General features: G+C 40.1%; 1 protein-coding gene across 2 annotated transcripts in view; it reads left to right on the forward strand.

Moving 5' to 3' along the window:
• The first annotated feature begins 211 nt into the window (after positions 1-211).
• NRBF2 (nuclear receptor binding factor 2) overlaps positions 212-20,572 on the forward strand; it is a 31,778-nt gene continuing 11,417 nt past the window's right edge. For both annotated transcript variants that reach the window (XM_007170852.2, XM_007170853.2), the window contains exon 1: positions 212-433. In XM_007170852.2, the coding sequence (XP_007170914.1) occupies positions 404-433 (30 nt within the window). In that variant the 5' untranslated portion in view covers positions 212-403. The remainder of the gene's footprint in view (positions 434-20,572) is intronic.

Below are 20,572 nucleotides of genomic sequence, written 5' to 3' on the forward strand. Positions count from 1 at the left end.
TTTTACTTAAATTCCAGCAACAAGGCTGTACCTCCTCACGTGACGTATGCGGAAGCTGAAGACATGCTTCTCGCGAGAGGAAAGATGGACCGCGAGAAAGTGTACGTTTGTCCGTGCCCCGCCTTCCCTGAGCCCCACCCACTCCCTGTCCTCCCTCCCACCTTGAACCAGCCGCGTGTGACGTCGTGACGCGTGCGTGGCCGCGGCGCGGGGGGCGGGCCCGCGGCGCCGCGCCGGAGGAGGAAGTGGTGGGGTTGTTGCTCCCTCTGCGCCCGCTGCTGGCTCCCGGGGCGCGGAGTGGGGCCACAGTCGCCGCCGCTGCGTCGCGCTCTCCAGCTGTTACCCTCCATGTGCCCGGGCTCCGTCGCTCCCCTTCCTCAGGCCGCCGCTTACCCCGGGGTCTATGGAAGTAATGGAAGGACCCCTCAACCTGGTGAGTGGCCCACAGAGGGTTGCGTCCGCCCTCGGGCGCCTTTGCCTCAGAAGCCCGGTCTCGGCGTGCAGCTGACCCTCGAGGCCGGGGGGCGGGTTTGGCGCGGGTGGTCCTGAAGGTTGGGGGCGCAGGCAAGGCGCGGCCCTACAGCGGCTCCGGCCAAGCCACGGCAGACGGCCCCTCGGGGATCCCTGGGAAGCTCCCGCCTCCCATTTCCCGCCTCCTCCAGGCGCCACCTGCCTCAGGGCTCTGGGCGAGGGGCTCCCACCAGCGGGGGCTGCCACCTCTCCAGGCCGGAGGAAATGCCTCTAAGCGCCACGTAACCACCTCTCTGCAGCCTGGAGAGGCACTGAAGCCGGCCAGGGCAGAAATGGTGTGTAATACTGGTTCCAACTTTCAACACAGGGTCTGAAGTCTGAGCCTCCCCACCGTGGAGAGATGGAGCATAACGTATCTGACCCCCGTTTCCCTTCACCCATTTCTCACCTGTATTCAGATGCATAGACTGACTTCCCCTTCTCAAATAAATTAGAGACAGCTGGGAAAAAAAGACGGGGCCGTCCCTGTTTTTAGCTCAGTTTCAGCTCATTAGGCATCATGAAAATACGGTAGATGTTTGCCTTTCTCAGAAACAGCGTTGCTGGTCACTTATTATGTTTTTAGGCACCTCAGGTGTAGCGATTAAAACAACAACGAGAAACACGAGTTCCGTTCCACCTGGCCACAGCATCTTTTGGTTTCCCAGAGAAGGCGTCTGTTTTGGATACAAAAGTTAGATTACTTAAAGTTGCAGACAGACAAGAGGAACTTTTTGCAGTTCAACTGCGATGATGGGATTGGAAAAAAAGGATGTGTGGAAAATTATTAGTTTCTCACGTTGGAACTCTGAGAACCCTTGTGTGGGGCTGGATTTAAAGCATTCTGTAGAGAATCAGTAGAGCCTCGTGGTTTAAGAGTATAGATTCGGGACCTAAACTGTTTGGATTTGAATTCTGACTTTGTCACTTAATAACTGTGTGAACTTGGGCAAATTAGTTGACCTCACTCTTTGTGGTTTGTTGTGAGGATTGAAAGAGTAAATAGGTGTAAAGGGCCTAGAACAGTACCTGGTACATAGTGAAGTGTAAGAGTTAAGCTATTATAATAATCAGACCAAAACTCTTAATTTAAAAATCTCACTTGTGAAGTAAGGTTTGGACTTGGTGAGCTTAAAAAGTTTAAGAGGGCTTCCCTGGTGGCGCAGTGGTTGAGAATCTGCCTGCTAATGCAGGGGACACGGGTTCGAGCCCTGGTCTGGGAAGATCCCACATGCCACGGAGCAGCTGGGCCCGTGAGCCACAGCTGCTGAGCCTGCGCGTCTGGAGCCTGTGCCCCGCGACGGGAGGGGCCGCGATAGAGAAAGGCCCGCGCACCGCGATGAAGAGTGGCCCCCGCTTGCCGCAACTGGAGAAAGCCCTCGCACGAACCGAAGACCCAACACAGCCAAAAATAAATAAATAAATAAATAAAATCAAATAAAAAAAAAAAAAAAAAAAGTTTAAGATTCTAGGACCTAAAGCTGCGGTTCCCTGATGACTGGTGCCAGGTTAGCCGCTATGAGTGCCTTGCAGTTTTATTAAGTTATGCCCTGCCCCCACTGTTTACACTTAAAAAGAATTGGACTCGATTTGTTATTTTTTTCTTTTTTTAAAGCCAGGGAAATGCCTTGCAGTTTTCTTGTTTTTAAGGTGACATATAGTTGGCAGTGATGTATAGTGAATGGCTCAATACTGAAACTTCACAGGAATATTATTAGAAATAACCAGCACTTTACAAAATGCTTCCAAGTTCAAGTGTCCTTGCAAAATGACCATTGGGTTCAGTTCCAGTTAACTTCACTTTATTTGGCTGCTTGCTGCAGCATAACCCCAGCCAACTGCCCCACTAGTGTGTGGTAGCTTATGAAAAGACTGGAACTGGGTGACAGTTGTAGGTGGAGCAGCAGAGTGACCAGTTTAGGAAAAATTAGTTAGATGGTGGCAATGGTATTATCTTTTTATAGAGGAGAATTTTGCATAGTCTTGTTAAGGAGTCTAGCATAATTCCATAATCCAGCCATAAAATTTATGTATCAGAAATTTGGCATCTTGAATTCTTAAACCATTTGAGATTTGAAAGATCTGAGTTCTAGCACAGCTGTTTGATGGAAGGTAACAGTGGAACAGAGATTAACATTTACTTGAATCGTTTTACCTGTGCTGCTGAGTACCAGTGACAGGCCTCTGAATTTGTTCTCACTCAGTTTTAGAAGACTGGGGTTTTTCCCTCCTCTGTTGTCCTATATATCGTTGTAGCTTATTTATTTCATACATAGTTTGTACTCCCTTAGTCCCCTACTCCTATCTTGCCCTTCCCCCTTCCCTCTCCCCACAGGTAACCACTAGTTCTCTATATCTGCGAGTCTGCTTTTTTGTTATATTCACTAGTTTTATTTTTTTGATTTCACATATAAGTGATGTTGTACAGTATTTGTCTTTCTCTGACTTATTTCACTTAGTATCGTACCCTCCAAGTCCATCCATGTTGTTGCAAAGGGCAAAATTTCATGCTTTTTTTACGGTTGAGTAGTATTCCGGTGTGTGGGGCTGCGTGCGTGTGCACATGTATCTGTATGTACATACACACACACCACGTCTTTATCCACTCATCTGTTAATGGACACGTAGGTTGCTTCTGTATCTTGGCAATTGTAAATAATGCTGCTGTGAACATTGGGTTGCATGCATCTTTTCAGATTAGTGTTTTCGTTAGAAGACTGAATTTTTTGAAGACTCTCACGTTCTTTTATGTCAGCAGATGTTCAATCCAGGATACAGTTGACTCAACATGAGAAGTACTTCTCAATGCTATGGTTTTGAGTGCTTTTGAACATCCCATTAGCATATACTAGCTTTTTCTAATGACATCATAGTGTAGTCCAAATTGATTGCATAAGGACTTATTATAGTACCTAGATTTATAATCATGTGTCCTTAGAGCATCCTTGGAATTTAGTAAGAATTGCTTCCCAGTTTTACAGATAAATAAGCCTAGACAAATTTAGTAATTAGATCAGTGACTCAAGTACATTATGGACCACACCTTATTTTATTTATTTATTTATTATTATTTTTAAAATTTATTTATTTATTTTTGGCTGCGTTGGGTCTTCGTTGCTGTGCGCGGGCTTTCTCTAGTTGCAGCAAGTGGGGGCTACTCTTCGTTGCGGCGCGCGGGCTTCTCCTTGCGGTGGCTTCTCTTGTTGCGGAGCACGGGCTTCAGTACTTGGGCTCGTGGGCTCTAGAGCGCAGGCTCAGTAGTTGTGGCTCACGGGCTTAGTTGCTCCGCGGGCATGTGGGATCTTCGCAGACCAGGGCTCGAACCCGTGTCCCCTGCATTGGCGGATTCTTAACCACTGCGCCACCAGGGAAGCCCCACACCTTATTTTAATATCATGACTTCTTTCTAGCAATGCTTCTGTATTAATGGACTTATAAATTTCATTTCAATGTGGTCCTTATCTATATTGAATTATAGATGCTGTGTCAGTATTTAGTACCTGTGCTCTAAGTTAGGTTTACAGTGAGGGCTTGTAGGCTTATTGCCTCACAGTGATTTTTAAGATATGGAAGAGACCAGTTTGAAATAGTCATTATAATATATAGTACAGATATTATGGTTTTTGAAGTTGGGCAAAAGAAAAATAGGATAAATCGTATTTACATTGGTGGGGGGGAATAGCTAGTCTTTGGACTCTGAATAAGTTTTGTTACATCAGTTTTTTTCTTTTTGTCAATTTTTAATATGGAAAAATTCTAACATATAAAATTACTTAGTATATATTTAGGCCTTTCTTTCCATACATTTAATTTTGGCAATGCAAGTGCTAGTAGCAAATGTCAAAACTTGTGTGAGATAATTTCTAGTTCTTTGTTTTGTTTGCAGCCTATTTGGGAAGTGATGTCAGACTTTAATTTATGCATGACTGTGTTGCTCATGCTTTGCTTACCTACTCTGCAAACTCTGAGGACATGGTCCATGTGACTGTGTGACCATAATTGTATTCTATGTGTTTGGCCCTTTTAAGAGTGCTGAGAATATATATGTTTGTTGAGAAACTGAGCTGCTATTCAGAGTGCTCAACTCTTCTCATCTAAGAAAAGGAATCAGATATAGTCCAAAGAATGGCCTTGTACGTATTGGGGGTCTTTGTAACTATTCCATGTTAGTTATATTGGCAATAAAAATGAAATCTTGTTGCCCTGAAAAATGTCAAGGAAAATTTCATCTTGTCACAGGCTAGGCTAGGCTAGGCTTAATGGAAGCACTCTGGGGTAAGGCCGTAGAGCACTAAGACTTATCCAGTAATTACAGAGTGCTGGAGTTGGCATCAGGCACTTACATGTATTATTTGTTTTGTTTTCTTTGTAGCTGTATGAGATATTTCCCCATTTTACAGATGAAAACTTAGAACTGCAGAGTGAGTGGTGATAGTTGGATTTGAAAGCAAGATTCTAAATAAAATATCTAATCTTTCCGTTATATCAGTGTTTTCCCATTTGTTTTGACTGTGATCCACAGTGAGAAATTTTTACATAATGACTAGTACACACATACCTAAGTGTATGTTACTGCAGAGCTTGCTACACTATGGATGTGCCTCCTGGAATTGTGCAAAATGCAGGGACACTCATAAATTTCACCGAAAACAAGACAGAAAAGTAAAAGCCTGAAGCATCATATGATGCTGTGTGTGTGGGGGGGGGGTATAGTGCTATATATGATGCACTCTAATATTTACTATTAGAGCTTTTTAAATGCTGGTTGTGACCCACAGATTGATTTCAGGACTCATTACTGGGTTGCATCTTGTAATTTGTCTTCACAGCAGATGTTGGCAGTTGTAAAAAAAAAAAAAAAAAAAAAAAGCTAAAGTGGAATCTTATGGAAATTGACTTAAAATCAAAAAGGTTTTCCTGGATCTCTCTAATACTTGAGCAGTTATCCTAAATACAGTTGCATTACATTACTTAGATAGTTGATTCAGTACTTACAGTTAGGAGATACTACTTGCCTTTAGGAGACTCACAGTCAATTGATTCGGAAATGGGGAGTGAGTGAGTTTTCTCCTCTGCTCTCCATTGAAGCACTGCCACAAGGTTCAAGAGTACATTAGATTTTCCTCTGTCACCTTATTGTGTTTGGTATGGTGTTCCTTTTTTTTTCATCTTTACATACAGTTTTCCTCAAGGACACAGAAATAAATAAATAGAAAATAATAGAGTGTAATACTCTTTTCCTTTGGGAAAGAAGACAATATTGAACCTGTAGTTTTAAGGCAGTTCAGCATGTAGTTCTTGGTGAGGGAAGTCGCTTGGTAATCTAGCTGTACTTAGTATTTTTGTTGGTTGCAGGTGATAGAAACCCACTTCAAATTAGCTTAAATCAAAAGGGATAATTTATTGGAATCAAAAGAAAGGTGCAGGAATGGCAGGACTACAATGTAGGTGGGTCTAAGAACTTGTGGGACCTGGGACTCAAAGATAATCAGATTTTCCCACTCTGCCTCTTCAAACTTTATTGCTTTACTCCTTCTCTCTCCAGATCTACATTTTCCACCTGGCTAATTCCTGAGTATCACATTAGTTATAACTACTTAAAGCCTTCTTGACATAACCTCTGGTCCTGAGTTTGAAAATCTGTTGGAACGGTTCTTTAGGTGTCTAGGGGACAAGGTAATATAAAACTATGGCATCTTCCATGGGAATCTTATTGATTGCCTAGGAAGAAGAGCATTTCACAGAGAGGGGTGGGGCATGTGGAAAGTGTTGGCTGTTTCTGATGAGAATTCAGCAAGGGAGGAATTTGTACAGGGCACATGGAGTAAGACATTACTAAATCTGAAGATTTTGTACTTTTTATAAAGGTTTTAGAACATTTTGTAGTATTGTGCTTTCATTTTTACTCAGGGAGTAGGAAACTGCTGGTTAAAATGTCCTCAAGATTGGATGGATGAAATAGTGAATGAAGTAAATGTACCAATAACTAGTTTTCTGTAGCTCTGTATAGATGTATATACATATGTATAGTTGTTTATCTTAGACTTTTTTATTTTATTTTATTTATTTATTTATTTTTGGCTGCGTTGGGTCTTTCTCTACTTGTGGTGAGTGGGGGCTACTCTTTGTTGTGGTACGCAGGCTTCTCATTGTGGTGGCTTCTCTCGTTGCGGAGCACGGGCTCTAGGTGTGCAGGCTTCAGTAGTTGTGGCTCGCGGGCTCAGTTGCTCCGCGGCATGTGGGATCTTCCCGGACCAGGGCTCGAACACGTGTCCCCTGCATTGGCAGGCGGATTCTTAACCACTGCGCCACCAGGGAAGTCCCTTTATCTTAGACTTTGATGCAGAGTTTTATTCTGATATTTACTGTGAAATACAGTAATGTTCTCTTGGCATTTAAGAATCTTTGGTTTTGTTACCAACCTTCAGCATAACCTCTCCCATCCTCTATCCAACTAACTGTTCATTGATCCACCCAACATTGTGAGCAGTTACTGTCTATCAGGTACTGTTCTGGACATCAAGGATTTGACAGTGAATAAGACAGTCCCCATTCTTACAGAACTTTTATCCCATTCTCTAGTTTTCTTTTCATCTGTTGTGGTCTCTTTCTCCCTTTACCAACTTAAGCATAGTTATTTTGAGTTCCTTGCTATTCCAATACATGGATAATCTCTGGGTCTGTTTCTGTTGTCTTTTTCTCTTTGTTATCAGTGACATTTTCCTGCTTGACATGCCTAGTAACTTTATTGTGTATTACACATTGTGGATGATGTGTTGTAGAGATTCTGAATTTGTTATCTTCCTCCAAAAATGTTAAGTTCTGGCTGGCAATTAAAATACTAGCAGATCACCTTGATCCAGTCTAGGCTTGATTTTAGGCTTTATCAGGGTGAGTCTATTTCAGCTTTGCCCATAATGCCTAGAATGTAGTCCTTACTCCTAGGGCTAGACTTTGAGGTCTCAACTCAAAGCCCCAGGTATTCACCAAAGTTATACTCTCTCTAGGCCCAAACTGCAACCTGTCTCCCCAACACTGCGTGGCTTCTGAATTCTTTGCTAAGAGGTTCTGCTAGGCTTCCTGGAATTGCGCCCTGTTCATGTGCAGCTTATATGTTAGGTGAGATCCTGAGAGGATTTTTGATGCATATTTTTAGAGTGTCTTCACTGCACTTCCCTCCAACCCTGGACTCCTTAAAATCTAGTCTTTTTCATTCCAATCTCCATCTCCTTTGCCCAGTGAGATACTGCCTTCTGCTTGGGCTTTGTTTTCTTGCACTCCATTTTTGAAAATGCACTCAGAAAGAAAGCCAAGGTGAATGCAGGTTTCACTTTGTGCATTTCCCTTTTCTTAAAACTTAGCCTTCTGTTACTTTTTGTTCTGTGTCTAAACTGTTGTTTTTATATATTTTGCCCAGCTTTGTAGTTGTTTACAGTTGGAGGGTAAACCATTGCCAGCTACTCCATCCTACCTGGATCAGAGGTACAAATTTCCATGAGAATTTTCAAAGAATTCTCAAAACACAATTAAGGCAGTTTATTGTAAACCCTAAATGCCAGACACTGCTTTAATATGAGATTGTGGTATCACAAAAGCTAATACTACCAATATTCAGTGATAGGTTATCACAGCTCTGTAAGGATTGGCCAGTTACTTACTGCTTTCCATATTTAAACATCTATTTTCAAGGAAAGTTTGAGGCAGCTTACAATAAAAGACAGATGGCATACTATTAAAATATTAGTTACCTATTGAGGTAAATTATTCCAAAATTTAGCAGCTTAAAACAGTGCACGTTTGTTTTCTCACAGTTTCTGTGTGTCCGGAATAAAGGCATGACTTAGCTGGGTTCTTTGCTTCAGGGTCTTTCACAAGGCTACAGTCAAGTTGAGGGTCAGCTGGGGGTGTGGTTCCATTTGAAGGCTCTACTGGGGCAGGAGCTGCTTCCAAACTCATTCACAGGGGTGATGGCAGGGTTTTCTTCCTTGAGCGGTTTTGGATTGAGCACTTCAGTTCCTTGCTGGCTGTTGGCAGGCCACCTCATTCCCTTCTGTGTGAGTCTTTCCTTGGGGCAGCTGACAGCATGACTGTTGGCTTCATTAAAGTAAGCAAGGGAGAGAGAATGTACCAAGGTGGAAGTGACAATCTTTTGTAACCTCATCATGGAAGTGACACCCCATCACCTTGGCGGTATTCTGTTTCTTAGATGCAAGTCACTAGTTCCAACCCACATTTGAGGAGGGGAGATTACATAAGGTTGTGAATACCAGGAGGGCAGGGGTCATTGGGAGCCATATCAAGCTGCTACCACAATTGCTGATAGAAAAACAAAGAAAATAAGAACTGAAGCAACAAAGGATATTGAGACAGTATAATCCTTTGGGGCTACATCAAACTAAAAAGCTTAGGCCCAATAGAGGAAATCATCAACAAAATGAAAAGGCAACCTACCAAATGGGAGAAAATATTTGCAAAGCATGTAGCTGATAAGGGACTAGTAACCAAAACAACAGAAAGAACTCACACAACTAAATAGCAAAAAAAAAAAAGCAAAATATCTGATTAAACAGCAGGCAGAGGATCCGAATAGACATTTTTCCAAAGAAGACATACAAATGGCCAACAGGTACTTGAAAAGATGCTCAACATCACTAATCAGGGAAATGCAAATAAATCAAAACCACAATGAGGTATCATCTCTCAGCTGTTAGAATGGCTGTTATCAAAAAGATAGGAAATAACAAGTAACAGGTGTTGGCGAGGATGTGGAGAAAAGGGAACCCATGTGTGCTGTTGGTGGGAATGTATATTGGTGCAAGCACTGTGGAAAACAGTATAGAGGGCCCTTGAAAAATTAAAAATAGAAATATCAGGACTTCCCTGGTGGTCCAGGGGTTAAGACTCTGCTTCCACTGCAGGGGGCACAGGTTCGATCCCTGGTCCGGGAAGTTCTGCATGCCACATGGTGCGGCCAAAAAAAAAAAACCTACTATCCTGCAGTTCCACTTCTGGATATATTTCTGAATAAAATGAAAACACAAAAAACGTCTATATTGGTCTACAAATGTTCTGACACAACTGAATCACCCTTTGACAAAAAATAAAGTTCAGAGAAGTTTACACTATGTTATTCACTGGAATGGAGAAATCATGTTGCAAAAGTGTGTGAGTGTGTGTGCATGCATGTTTTACAGAAGTGCCAAACATTACAGAAGTAATTTCCCCACCTTAACTACTCAGGATAATTGCTCATATCTTAGGATTCCCATGGTGAGAAATGAATCAATCTATTTCCTAGATTAAGATCATTAAATGTTTTTTTTCCCACACACACTGTATTTTATTTTTACAAGAGATAAATAAACTGACACCAAGCATTGTAAATGGATGACCACAACAAAAGCAACAGTGATTGCAATTACCAAACACGAAACACACTCATACTATATCATAATATTGACATTCAGTCCAGTAATCCTCCACTGTAACAGCTCCTATACTTTGCAATGAAAATTGATTTGTATATTTTTTGCCTCTGAGTCCTTGTGGGATTTTTTTTTTATTCAGACAGAAAGTCACAAAAATTATAATCATCCTCATCAGTTCATTCAGTCCCATGTAATTAATTTTTTTTTCATATTGATCTTTTGTTAGCACTTATATGAATTCATCAGTTTTCCATTAGAGTTCTGAAAATGCTTATTCATTCAGTTCAGCAGTATAGTCAGTTACAAGAAACCTGTACTTGTCAGAGTCTTTTCCATGAATTCCTTGAAGATGAAACCCTTTTATAGGAACATTTTTGCAAAAGCATTAGAATACACCCAGAACTGTCTGTAAATGACAAAAGACTTAAAAATGACCACGGTTAAAGATTTGATGAAAGTTCATAATAATGCAATTGACAAGGAAATTTAGTTATTTCTGAGATATACATTTTAAAGTAATAACTAGAATTATGACTTATAACATTATACCAGAACATATAAGATTTTTAGAAATTTCATGTAATGTCTGAAACATTTATATTAACATATTTCCATACAAATAACCCAAAGAAAGTTTTGTATTAGTTGTTTTGTTTTTTTATACTGCAGGTTTTTATTAGTCATCAGTTTTATACACATCAGTGTATACATGTCAATCCCAGTAGCCGAATTCAGCACACCACCATCCCCACCCCACTGCAGTTTTCCCCCCTTGGTATCCATATGTTCTCTACATCTGTGTCTCAACTTCTGCCCTGCAAACCAGTTCATCTGTACCATTATTCTGGGTTCCACCTACATGCGTTAGTATACGATATTTGTTTTTCTCTTTCTGACTTAACTTCACACTGTATGACAGTCTCTAGATCCATCCACGTCTCAACAAATGACTCAATTTCCTTTTTATGGCTGAGTAATATTCCATTGTATATATGTACCACAACTTCTTTATCCATTCGTCTGTCGATGGGCGTTTAGGTTGCTTCCATGACGTGGCTATTGTAAGTAGTGCTGCAGTGAACATTGGGGTGCATGTGTCTTTTTGAATTATGGTTTTCTCTGGGTATATGCCCAGGGGTGGGATTGCTGGATCATATACTTCTATTTTTAGTTTTTTAAGGAACCTCCATACTGTTCTCCATAGTGGCTGTATCAATTTACATTCCCACCAACAGTGCAAGAGGGTTCCCTTTTCTGCACACCCTCTCCAGCATTTGTTGTTTGTAGATTTTCTGATGATGCCCATTCTAACTGGTGTAAGGTAGATACCTCATTGTAGTTTTGATTTGCATTTCTCTAATAATTAGTGATGTTCAGCAGCTTTTCATGTGCTTCTTGGCCATCTGGTCTTCTTTTGAGAAATGTCTATTTAGGTCTTCTGCCCATTTTGGGATTGGGTTGTTTCTTTAATATTGAGCTGCATGAGCTGTTTATATATTTTGGAGATTAATCCTTTGTCCATTGGTTCGTTTGTAAATATTTTCTCCCATTCTGAGGGTTGTTTTTTCATCTTGTTTATGGTTTCCTTTGCTGTGCAAAAGCTTTGAAGTTTCATTAGGTCCCATTTGTTTATTTTTGTTTTTATTTCCATTACTCTAGGAGGTGGATCAAAAAAGATCTTGCTGTGATTTATGTCAAAGAGTGTTCTTCTTTTGTTTTCCTCTAAGAGTTTTAAGGTGTCCGGTCTTACATTTAGGTCTCGAATCCATTTTGAGTTTATTTTTGTGTATGGTGTCAGGGAGTGTTCTAATTTCATTCTTTTACATGTAGCTGTCCAGTCTTCCCAGCACCATTTATTGAAGAGACTGTCTTTTCTCCATTGTATATCTTTGCCTCCTTTGTCATAGATTAGTTGACCATAGGTGCGTGGGTTTACCTCTGTGTTTTCTATCTTGTTCCATTGATCTATGTTTCTGTTTTTGTGCCAGTACCATATTGTTTTGATTACTGTAGCTTTGTAGTATAGTCTGAAGTCAGGGAGTCTGATTCCTCCAGCTCCGTTTTTTTCCCTCAAGATTGCTTTGGCTTTTGGGGTCTTTTGTGTCTCCATACAAATTTTAAGATGATTTGTTCTAGTTCCGTAAAACATGCCATTGGTAATTTGATGGGGGTTGCATTGAATCTGTAGATTGCTTTGGGTAGTATAGTCATTTTCACAACTTGATTCTTCCAATCCAAGAACATGGTATATCTCTCCATCTGTTGGTATCATCTTTAATTTCTTTCATCAGTGTCTTATAGTTGTCTGCATACAGGTCTTTTGTTTCCCTAGGTAGATTTATTTCTAGGTATTTTATTCTTTTTGTTGCAATGGTAAATGGGAGTGTTTCCTTAATTTCTCTTTCAGATTTTTCATCAACAGTGTATAGGAATGCAAGAGATTTTTGTGCATTAATTTTGTATCCTGCAACTTTACCAGATTCATTGATTAGCTCTAGTAGTTTTATGGTGGCATTTTTAGGATTCTCTATGTATAGTATCATGTCATCTGCAAACAGTCACAGTTTTACTTCTTCTTTTCCAATTTGTGTTCTTTTTATTTCTTTTTCTTCTCTGATTGCCGTGGCTAGGACTTCCAAAACTATGTTGAATAATAGTGGTGAGAGTGGACATCCTTGTCTCGTTCCTGATCTTAGAGGAAATGCTATCAGTTTTTCACCATTGAGAATGATGTTTGCTGTGGGTTTGTCATATATGGCTTTTATTATGTTGAGGTAGGTTCCCTCTATGCCCACTTTCTGGAGAGTTTTTGTCATAAATGGGTGTTGAATTTTGTCAAAAGCTTTTTTGGCATCTATTGAGATGATCATATGGCTTTTCTTCTTCAATTTGTTAATATGGTGTATCACATTGATTGATTTGCATATATTGAAGAATCCTTGCAACCCTCGGAAAAATCCCACTTGATCATGGTATATGATCCTTTTAATGTGTTGTTGGATTCTGTTTGCTAGTATTTTGTTGAGGATTTTTGCATCTATATTCATCAGTGATATTGGTCTGTAATTTTCTTTTTTTGTAGTATCTTTGTCTGGTGTTGGTATCAGGGTGATAGTGGCCTCATAGAATGAGTTTGGGAGTGTTCCTTCCTCTGCAGTTTTTTGGAAGAGTTTGAGAAGGGTGGGTGTTAGCTCTTCTCCAAATGTTTGATAGAATTCAAAACCATTTGATGGCTGTGAAGCCATCTGGTCCTGGACTTTTGTTTGTTGGAAGATTTTTTTAAAAATTAATTTTGTTTATTTTTGTCTGTGTTGGGTCTTCTTTAATGCGCGCGGGCTTTCTCTAGTTGTGGCGAGCGGGGGCTCCTCTTGGTTACGGTGCACAGGCTTCTCATTGCGGTGGCTTCTCTCTTTGCGGAGCACGGGCTCTAGGCACGCAGGCTTCAGTAGTTGTGGCACTCGGTCTCAGTAGTTGTGGCTTGCAGGCTCTAGAGCTCAGACTGAGTAGTTGTGGCGCACGGGCTTAGTTGCTCCGTGGCATGTGGGATCTTACTGGACCAGGGCTCGAACCTGTGTCCCCTGCATTGGCAGGCAGATTCTTAACCACTGTACCACCAAGGAAGCCCTGTTGGAAGATTTTTAATCACAGTTTCAATTTCATTACTTGTGATTGGTCTGTTCATATTTTGTGTTTCTTCCTGGTTCTGTCTTGGAAGGTTATACCTTTCTAAGAAATTGTCCATTTCTTCCAGGTTGTCCATTTTATTGGCATAGAGTTGCTTGTAGTAGTCTCTTAGGACACTTTGTATTTCTGCGGTGCCTGTTGTAACTTCTTTTTCATTTCTAATTTTATTGATTTGAGTCCTCTCCCTCTTTTTCTTGATGAGTCTGGCTAATGGTTTATCAGTTTTGTTTATCTTCTCAAAGAACCAGCTTTTAGTTTTATTGGTCTTTGCTATTGTTTTCTTTGTTTTTATTTCATTTATTTCTGCTCTGATCTTTATAATTTCTTTCCTTCTGCTACCTTTGTGTTTTGTTTGTTCTTCTTTCTCTAGTTTCTTTAGGTGTAAGGTTAGATTGTTTACTTGAGATTTTTCTTGTTTCTTTAGGTAGTCTTGTATACCTATAAACTTCTCTCTTAGAACTGCTTTTGCTGCATCCCATAGGTTTTGGATCGTCGTGTTTTCATTGTCATTTGTCTCTAGTTATTTTTTCATTTCCTCTTTGATTTCTTCAGTGATCCCTTGGTTATTTAGTAACGTATTGTTTAGCCTCCATGTGTTTGTATTTTTTACGTTTTATTCCCTGTAAGTCATTTCTAATCTCATAGCGTTGTGGTCAGAAAAGATGCTTGATATGATTTCAGTTTTCTTAAATTTACTGAGGCTTGATTTGTGACCCAAGATGTGATCTATCCTGGAGAATGTTTCGTGCGCACTTGAGAAGAACGTGTAATCTGCTGTTTTGGGATGGAATGTCCTGTAAATGTCAATTAAATCCATCTGGTCTATTGTGTCATTTAAAGCTTCTGTTTATTTATTTTCATTTTGGATGATCTGTCCATTGGTGTAAGTGAGGTGTTAAAGTCCCCCCCTATTATTGTGTTACTGTTGATTTCCTCTTTTATAGCTGTTAGCAGTTGCCTTATGTATTGAGGTGCTGCTATGTTGGGTGCATATATACTTATAATTGTTATATCTTCTTCTTGGATTGATCCCTTGATCATCATGTAGTGCCCTTCCTTGTCTCTTGTAACATTCTTTATTTTAAAGTCTATTTTATCTGATATGAGTATAGCTACTCCAGCTTTCTTTTGATTTCCATTTGCATGGAATATCTTTTTCCATCCCCTCACTTTTAGTCTGTATGTGTCCCTAGGTCTGAAGTGGATCTCTTCTAGACAGCATATATATGGGTCTTATTTTTGTATCCATTCAGCAAGCCTGTGTCTTTTGGTTGGAACATTTAATCCATTCACGTTTAAGGTAATTATCCATATGTATGTTCCTATGAGCATTTTCTTAATTGTTATGGGTTTGTTTTTGTAGGTCCTTTTCTTTTGTGTTTCCCACTTAGAGAAGTTCCTTTAGCATTTGTTGTAGAGCTGGTTTGGTGGTGCTGAATCCTCTTAGCTTTTGCTTGTCTGTAAAGCTTTTGATTTCTCCATCGAATCTGAATGAGATACTTGCCAGGTAGAGTAATCTTGGTTGTAGGTTCTTCCCTTTCATCACTTTAAGTATATCATGCCACTCCCTTCTGGCTTGTAGATTTTCTCCTGAGGAATCAGCTGTTAACCTTATGGAAGTTCCCTTGTATGTTATTTGTCGTTTTTCCCTTGTTGCTTTCAGTAATTTTTCTCTGTCTTTAATTTTTGCCAGTTTGATTATTGTGTCTTGGCGTGTTTCTCCTTGGGTTTATTCTGTATGGCACTCGCTGCGCTTCCTGGGCTTGGGTGGCTATTTCCTTTCCCTTGTTAGGGAAGTTTTTGACTATAATCTCTTCACATATTTTCTCTGGTCCTTTCTCTCTCTCTTCTCCTTCTGGGACCCCTATAATGCAAATGTTGTTGTGTTTAATGTCCCAGAGGTCTCTTAGGCTGTATTCATTTCTTTTCATTCTTTTTTCTTTAGTCTGTTCTGCAGCAGTGAATTCCACCATTCTGTCTTCCAGGTCACTTATCCGTACTTCTGCCTCAGTTATTCTGCTATTGATTCCTTCTAGTGTAGTTTTCGTTTCAGTTATTGTATTGTTCATCTCTGTTTGTTCTTTAATTCTTCCAGGTCTTTGTTAAACATTTCTTGCATCTTCTAGATCTTTGCTTCCATTCTTTTTCCGAGGTCCTGGATCATCTTCACTATCATTATTCTGAATTCTTTTTCTGGAAGGTTGCCTATCTCCACTTCATTTAGTTGTTTTTCTGGGGTTTTATTTTGTTCCTTCATCTGGTATAGAGCCCTCTGTCTTTTCATCTTGTCTGTCTTTCTGTGAATGTGGTCTTTGTTCCACAGGCTGCAGGATTGTACTTCTTCTTTCTTCTGCTGTCTGCTGTCTGGTGGATGAGGCTATCTAAGAGGCTTGATGGGAGGGACTGGTGGTGGGTAGAGCTGACTGTTACTCTGGTGGGCAGAGCTCAGTAAAACTTTAATCCACTTGACTGTTGATGGTTGGGGCTGGGTTCCCTCCCTGTTGGTTGTTTGGCCTGAGGCAACCCAACACTGGAGCCTACCTGGGCTCTTTGGTGGGGCTGATGACAGACTCTGGGAGGGCTCACGCCAAGGAGTACTTCCCAGAACTTCTGCTGCCAGTGTCTTTGTCCCCACGGTGAGCCACAGCCACACCCCACCTCTGCAGGAGACCCTACAGCACTAGCAGGTAGGTCTGGTTTAGTCTCCCCTGGGGTCACTGCTGCTTCCCTTGGGTCCCGACGCACACACTACTTTGTATGTGCCCTCCAAGAGTGGAGTCTCTGTTTCCCCCAGGCCTGTCGAAGTCCTGCAGTCAATTCTTACTAGGCTTCAAAGTCTGATTCTCTAGGAATTCCTCCTCCCGTTGCCAGACCCCCAGGTTGGGAAGCCTGACGTGGGGCTCAGAACCTTCACTCCAGTGGGTGGACTTCTGTGGTATAAGTGTTCGCCAGTGTGAGTCACCCACCCACCAGTTATGGGATTTGATTTTACTGTGGTTGTGCCCCTCCTACCATCTCATTGTGGCTTCTCCTTTGTCTTTGGATGTGGGGTATCTTTTTTGGTGAGTTCCAGTGTCTCCCTGTCGATGATTGTCCAGCAGGTAGTTGTGATTCTGGTGTTCTCGAAGAGGGAGTGAGAGCACGTCCTTCTACTCCGCCATCTTGGTTGCTCCCCTTGCTCATATGATTTTTATTCCTCATTTTGTTAATGTGGCATCACATTGGTTTTTGAATAAGTTTGATTTGTTGAACCATCCTTGTATTCCTGGAATAAATCCCACTTGATTTGCTAGTATTTTGCTGAGGATTTTTGTATCTGTGTTCATCAGGGATATTGGCCTCTAGCTTTTTTTTTTTTTTCCATGTGGTGTCCTTGTCTGGTTTGGTATCAGGGTAATGCTGGCCTTGTAAAAAAATAAGTTTGGAAGTGTTCTCTATTCTTCTATATTTTGGAAGACTTTGAGGAGGATTGGTATCAATTCTCTGAATTTTTGGTAGGATTCACCAGTGAAGCTGTCTGGTCCTGGATTTTTGTTTGTTGTGAAGTTTGTGATTACTAATTCAGTTTCCATACCAGTACAGGTGTACCTCATTTTATTGTGCTTTGCTTTATTGCACTTTGCAGATGTTGCTTTTTTTTTTTTTAAACAAATTGAAGGTTTATGACTACACTGTGTCTTATTGGCACCATTGTTCCAACTGCATTATTTTCAAGTTAAGGAATGTACATTGTTTTTTTAGACATAATGCTATTGCACACTTAATAGACAACAGTGTAGTGTAAACATAACTTTTATTTATTTATTTTAAAAATATTTATTTATTTGGCTGCACTGGGTCTTAGTTGTGGCATGTGGGATCTTTGTTTCCACATGTGGGATCTTTTAGTTGTGGCTTGTGGGACCTTTTTTAGCTGCAGTATGTGGGCTCTTAGTTGCAGCATGTGGGATCTAGTTCCCTGACCAGGGATCGAACATGGGCCCCCTACGTTGGGAGCTCAGGGTCTTAACCACTGGACTACCAGGGAAGTCCCAACATAACTTTTAGATGTATTGGGAAACCAAAAAATTTCTGTGACTCATTTTATTCCAGTATTCACTTTATTGCAGTGGCTGGAACTGAGCTTGCAATATCTCCGAGATATGTCTGTGATTGGTTTGTTCAGATTTTCTGTTTTTTCATACTTTGGTCTTAGACCTTTTTGTGTTTCTAGGAATTTATTCATTTCTTCTAGGTTGCCCAATTTGTTGGCATATAATTGTTCATTGTAGTCTCTTATTATCCTTTGTATTTCTCTGTTACCAGTTGAAACATCTTTTCATTTTTGGTTTCTGTGTGTTTTTGTGTGTGTGTGTTTTGTTTCTGCAGTTGGTTAGTTCCCCAACCAGGGATTGAACCCGGGCCACGTTATTAAGACTTGTTTTGTGGTCTGACATATGATCTATCCTGGAGAATGTTCCATGAGCACTTGAAGAATGTGTATTTTGTTGCTTTTGGATGGAATGTTCTTTATATATTTGTTCCATCTTGTCTAATATGTCATTTATGGCCTGTGTTTCCTTACTGTTTTTTTGGTCTGGATGATCTGTCTATTGATGTAAGTGGGGTATTAAAGTCTCCTGTAATTACATTGCTGTATGTTTCTTCCTTTAGGTCTCTGAATATTTGTCTTATATATTTAGGTGCTCCTGGAGTTGAAATTCATGAAGATTGTTAAGTTACCTTTTCTGTCCTAAGTTTCCTGATAAACTTTAAGAAGAAAATAAATAAAATTTACTTTATTTGTTTGGGTTAGTACCCAAAATAGATACATTCTTGGCTTAAACATTATTTGAATTGTTAGTGATATCACTCAAAAAGACCTATATTGTCTTTTATCTTTTTGTTGTTGTTGTTGAGGTATAGTTGTTTTACAGTGTTGTGTTAGTTTCTACTGTACAGCGAAGTGGAGATCACTGTGCTATACAGCAGGTTCTTATTAGTTATGTATTTTATACATATTAGTGTATATATGTCACTCCCACTCTCCCAATTCATCCCCCACCCCCACTTTGCCCCCTTGGCATCCATATGTTTGTTCTCTACGTCTGTGTCTCTATTTCTGCCTTGCAAACCAGTTCATCTGTACCATTTTTCTAGATTCCACATATATGCGTTAATATACAATATTTGTTTTTCTCTTTCTGACTTACTTCATTCTGTATGACAGTCTCTAGGTCAATCCACGTCTCTACAAATGACCCAGTTTCGTTCCTTTTTATGGCTAATGTTCCATTGTATGTATGTACCACATCTTCTTTATCCCACATCTTCTTTATCCATTCGTCTGTCGATGGGTATTTAGGTAGCTTTCATGACCTGGGTATTGTAAATAGTGCTGCAGTGAACATTGGGGTGCATGTGTCTTTTTGAATTACTGTTTTCTCTGGTTATGTGCCCAGTGGTGGGATTGCTGGGTCATACGGTAATTCTCTTTTTTAGTTTTTTAAGGAACGTCTGTACTGTTCTCCATAGTGGCTGTATCAATTTACATTCCCACCAGCAGTGCAAGAGGGTTCCCTTTTCTCCACACCCCTCCAACATTTGTTGTCTTTTATCATTTTTGAACGAAGTATTGAGATAAAACCTTCCCCATAAAATTTTAGTGCATCTTGAAGTAATTGGCAGAAGAGAAACATGTTATCAGAATTATAAAATATCAGTGCCCAAACTTTTAGAATCCCTAACCAATGTTCCCATTTCAGTTGCTTCTTGTTCCTGTTTTATTTTGAATCACCAAAGAAGCATATGGATTTAATACTTTTAATGCTGTGATTTTGCCAAGAATAGTATTTAAAGAGAGATCAATTTTAATATTAGAGATCTTTGAAGATTGTTTTAAAAATAAGAATTACTACAAAAATAAGTTTCGTACGGTATCTTTAGTTGGAAAAGAGTACAGTTTAGTCTAATCTCCCCAATCACATTGTAAGCTTTATGGTGGTAGATACCTCTGGTGCTTTTACTGTCTTTTAACTCATTTAATTTTCACAACATTCTCATTTTAAAGATGAGAAAACTTGGGCAGGATGTTAAGAAAGCCAAGCTCAGGTGTCTAATAAGTGCTTCAAGCTGAGATTTGAACCTAGGCAGTTGGCATGTGCTGGGTGTCTAACAAGAACTTGGTGTAGGACCTGTATTTTTTAATAGGGAATTTGATTGCTGTGGTGCCAGATAACCTAAAGTAGGTGTGTGTTTTAAAACGAGATGTAACTCCTGAGTTGGCAGAGTGATCAGAGATTGGATTTTACATGGGGAAGTTTTTGGGGAGTTGGAGGAGCCGTGAGGTCCTGTTCCTACCACTTGAGAACTTTTTGTTTCTTTGGTGTTCAAGAAGAAGTTTATTCTCACACCATAGACAAAAATAAACTCAAAATGGCTTTAAGACTTAAACATAAGACGTGACACCATAAAACTCCTCGAAGAGATCATAGGCGAAACATTTGCTGAAGTGGCAGTGTTTTCCTAGGGCAGTCTCCCAAGGCAATAGAAATAAAAGCAAAAATAAACAAATGGGACCTAGTCACACAGAAGCTTTTGCATAGCAAAGGAAGTCATAAACAAGACGAAAAGACAGACTACAGAATGGGAGAAAATACAAACTATGCGACTGAGAAGGGCTTAATTTCCAAAATAATTAAACAGCTGATGCAACTCAATTACAAAAAAACTAAACAACCCAATCAAAAAATGGGCAGAAGACCCAAATAGACATTTCTCCAAAGAAGACATACAGACGGCTAATAGGCACATGAAAAGATGCTCAACATCACTAATTATTAGAAAAATGCAAATCAAAACCATAATGAGGTACCACCTAACACCAGTCAGAATGGCCATCATTAAAAAGTATACAAATAGCAAGTGCTGGAGAGGATGTAGAGAAAAGGGAATCCTTCTGCACTGTTGGT

Source organism: Balaenoptera acutorostrata, chromosome 16 (genome assembly GCF_949987535.1).
Source record: "Balaenoptera acutorostrata chromosome 16, mBalAcu1.1, whole genome shotgun sequence".
NCBI lineage: Eukaryota > Metazoa > Chordata > Mammalia > Artiodactyla > Balaenopteridae > Balaenoptera > Balaenoptera acutorostrata.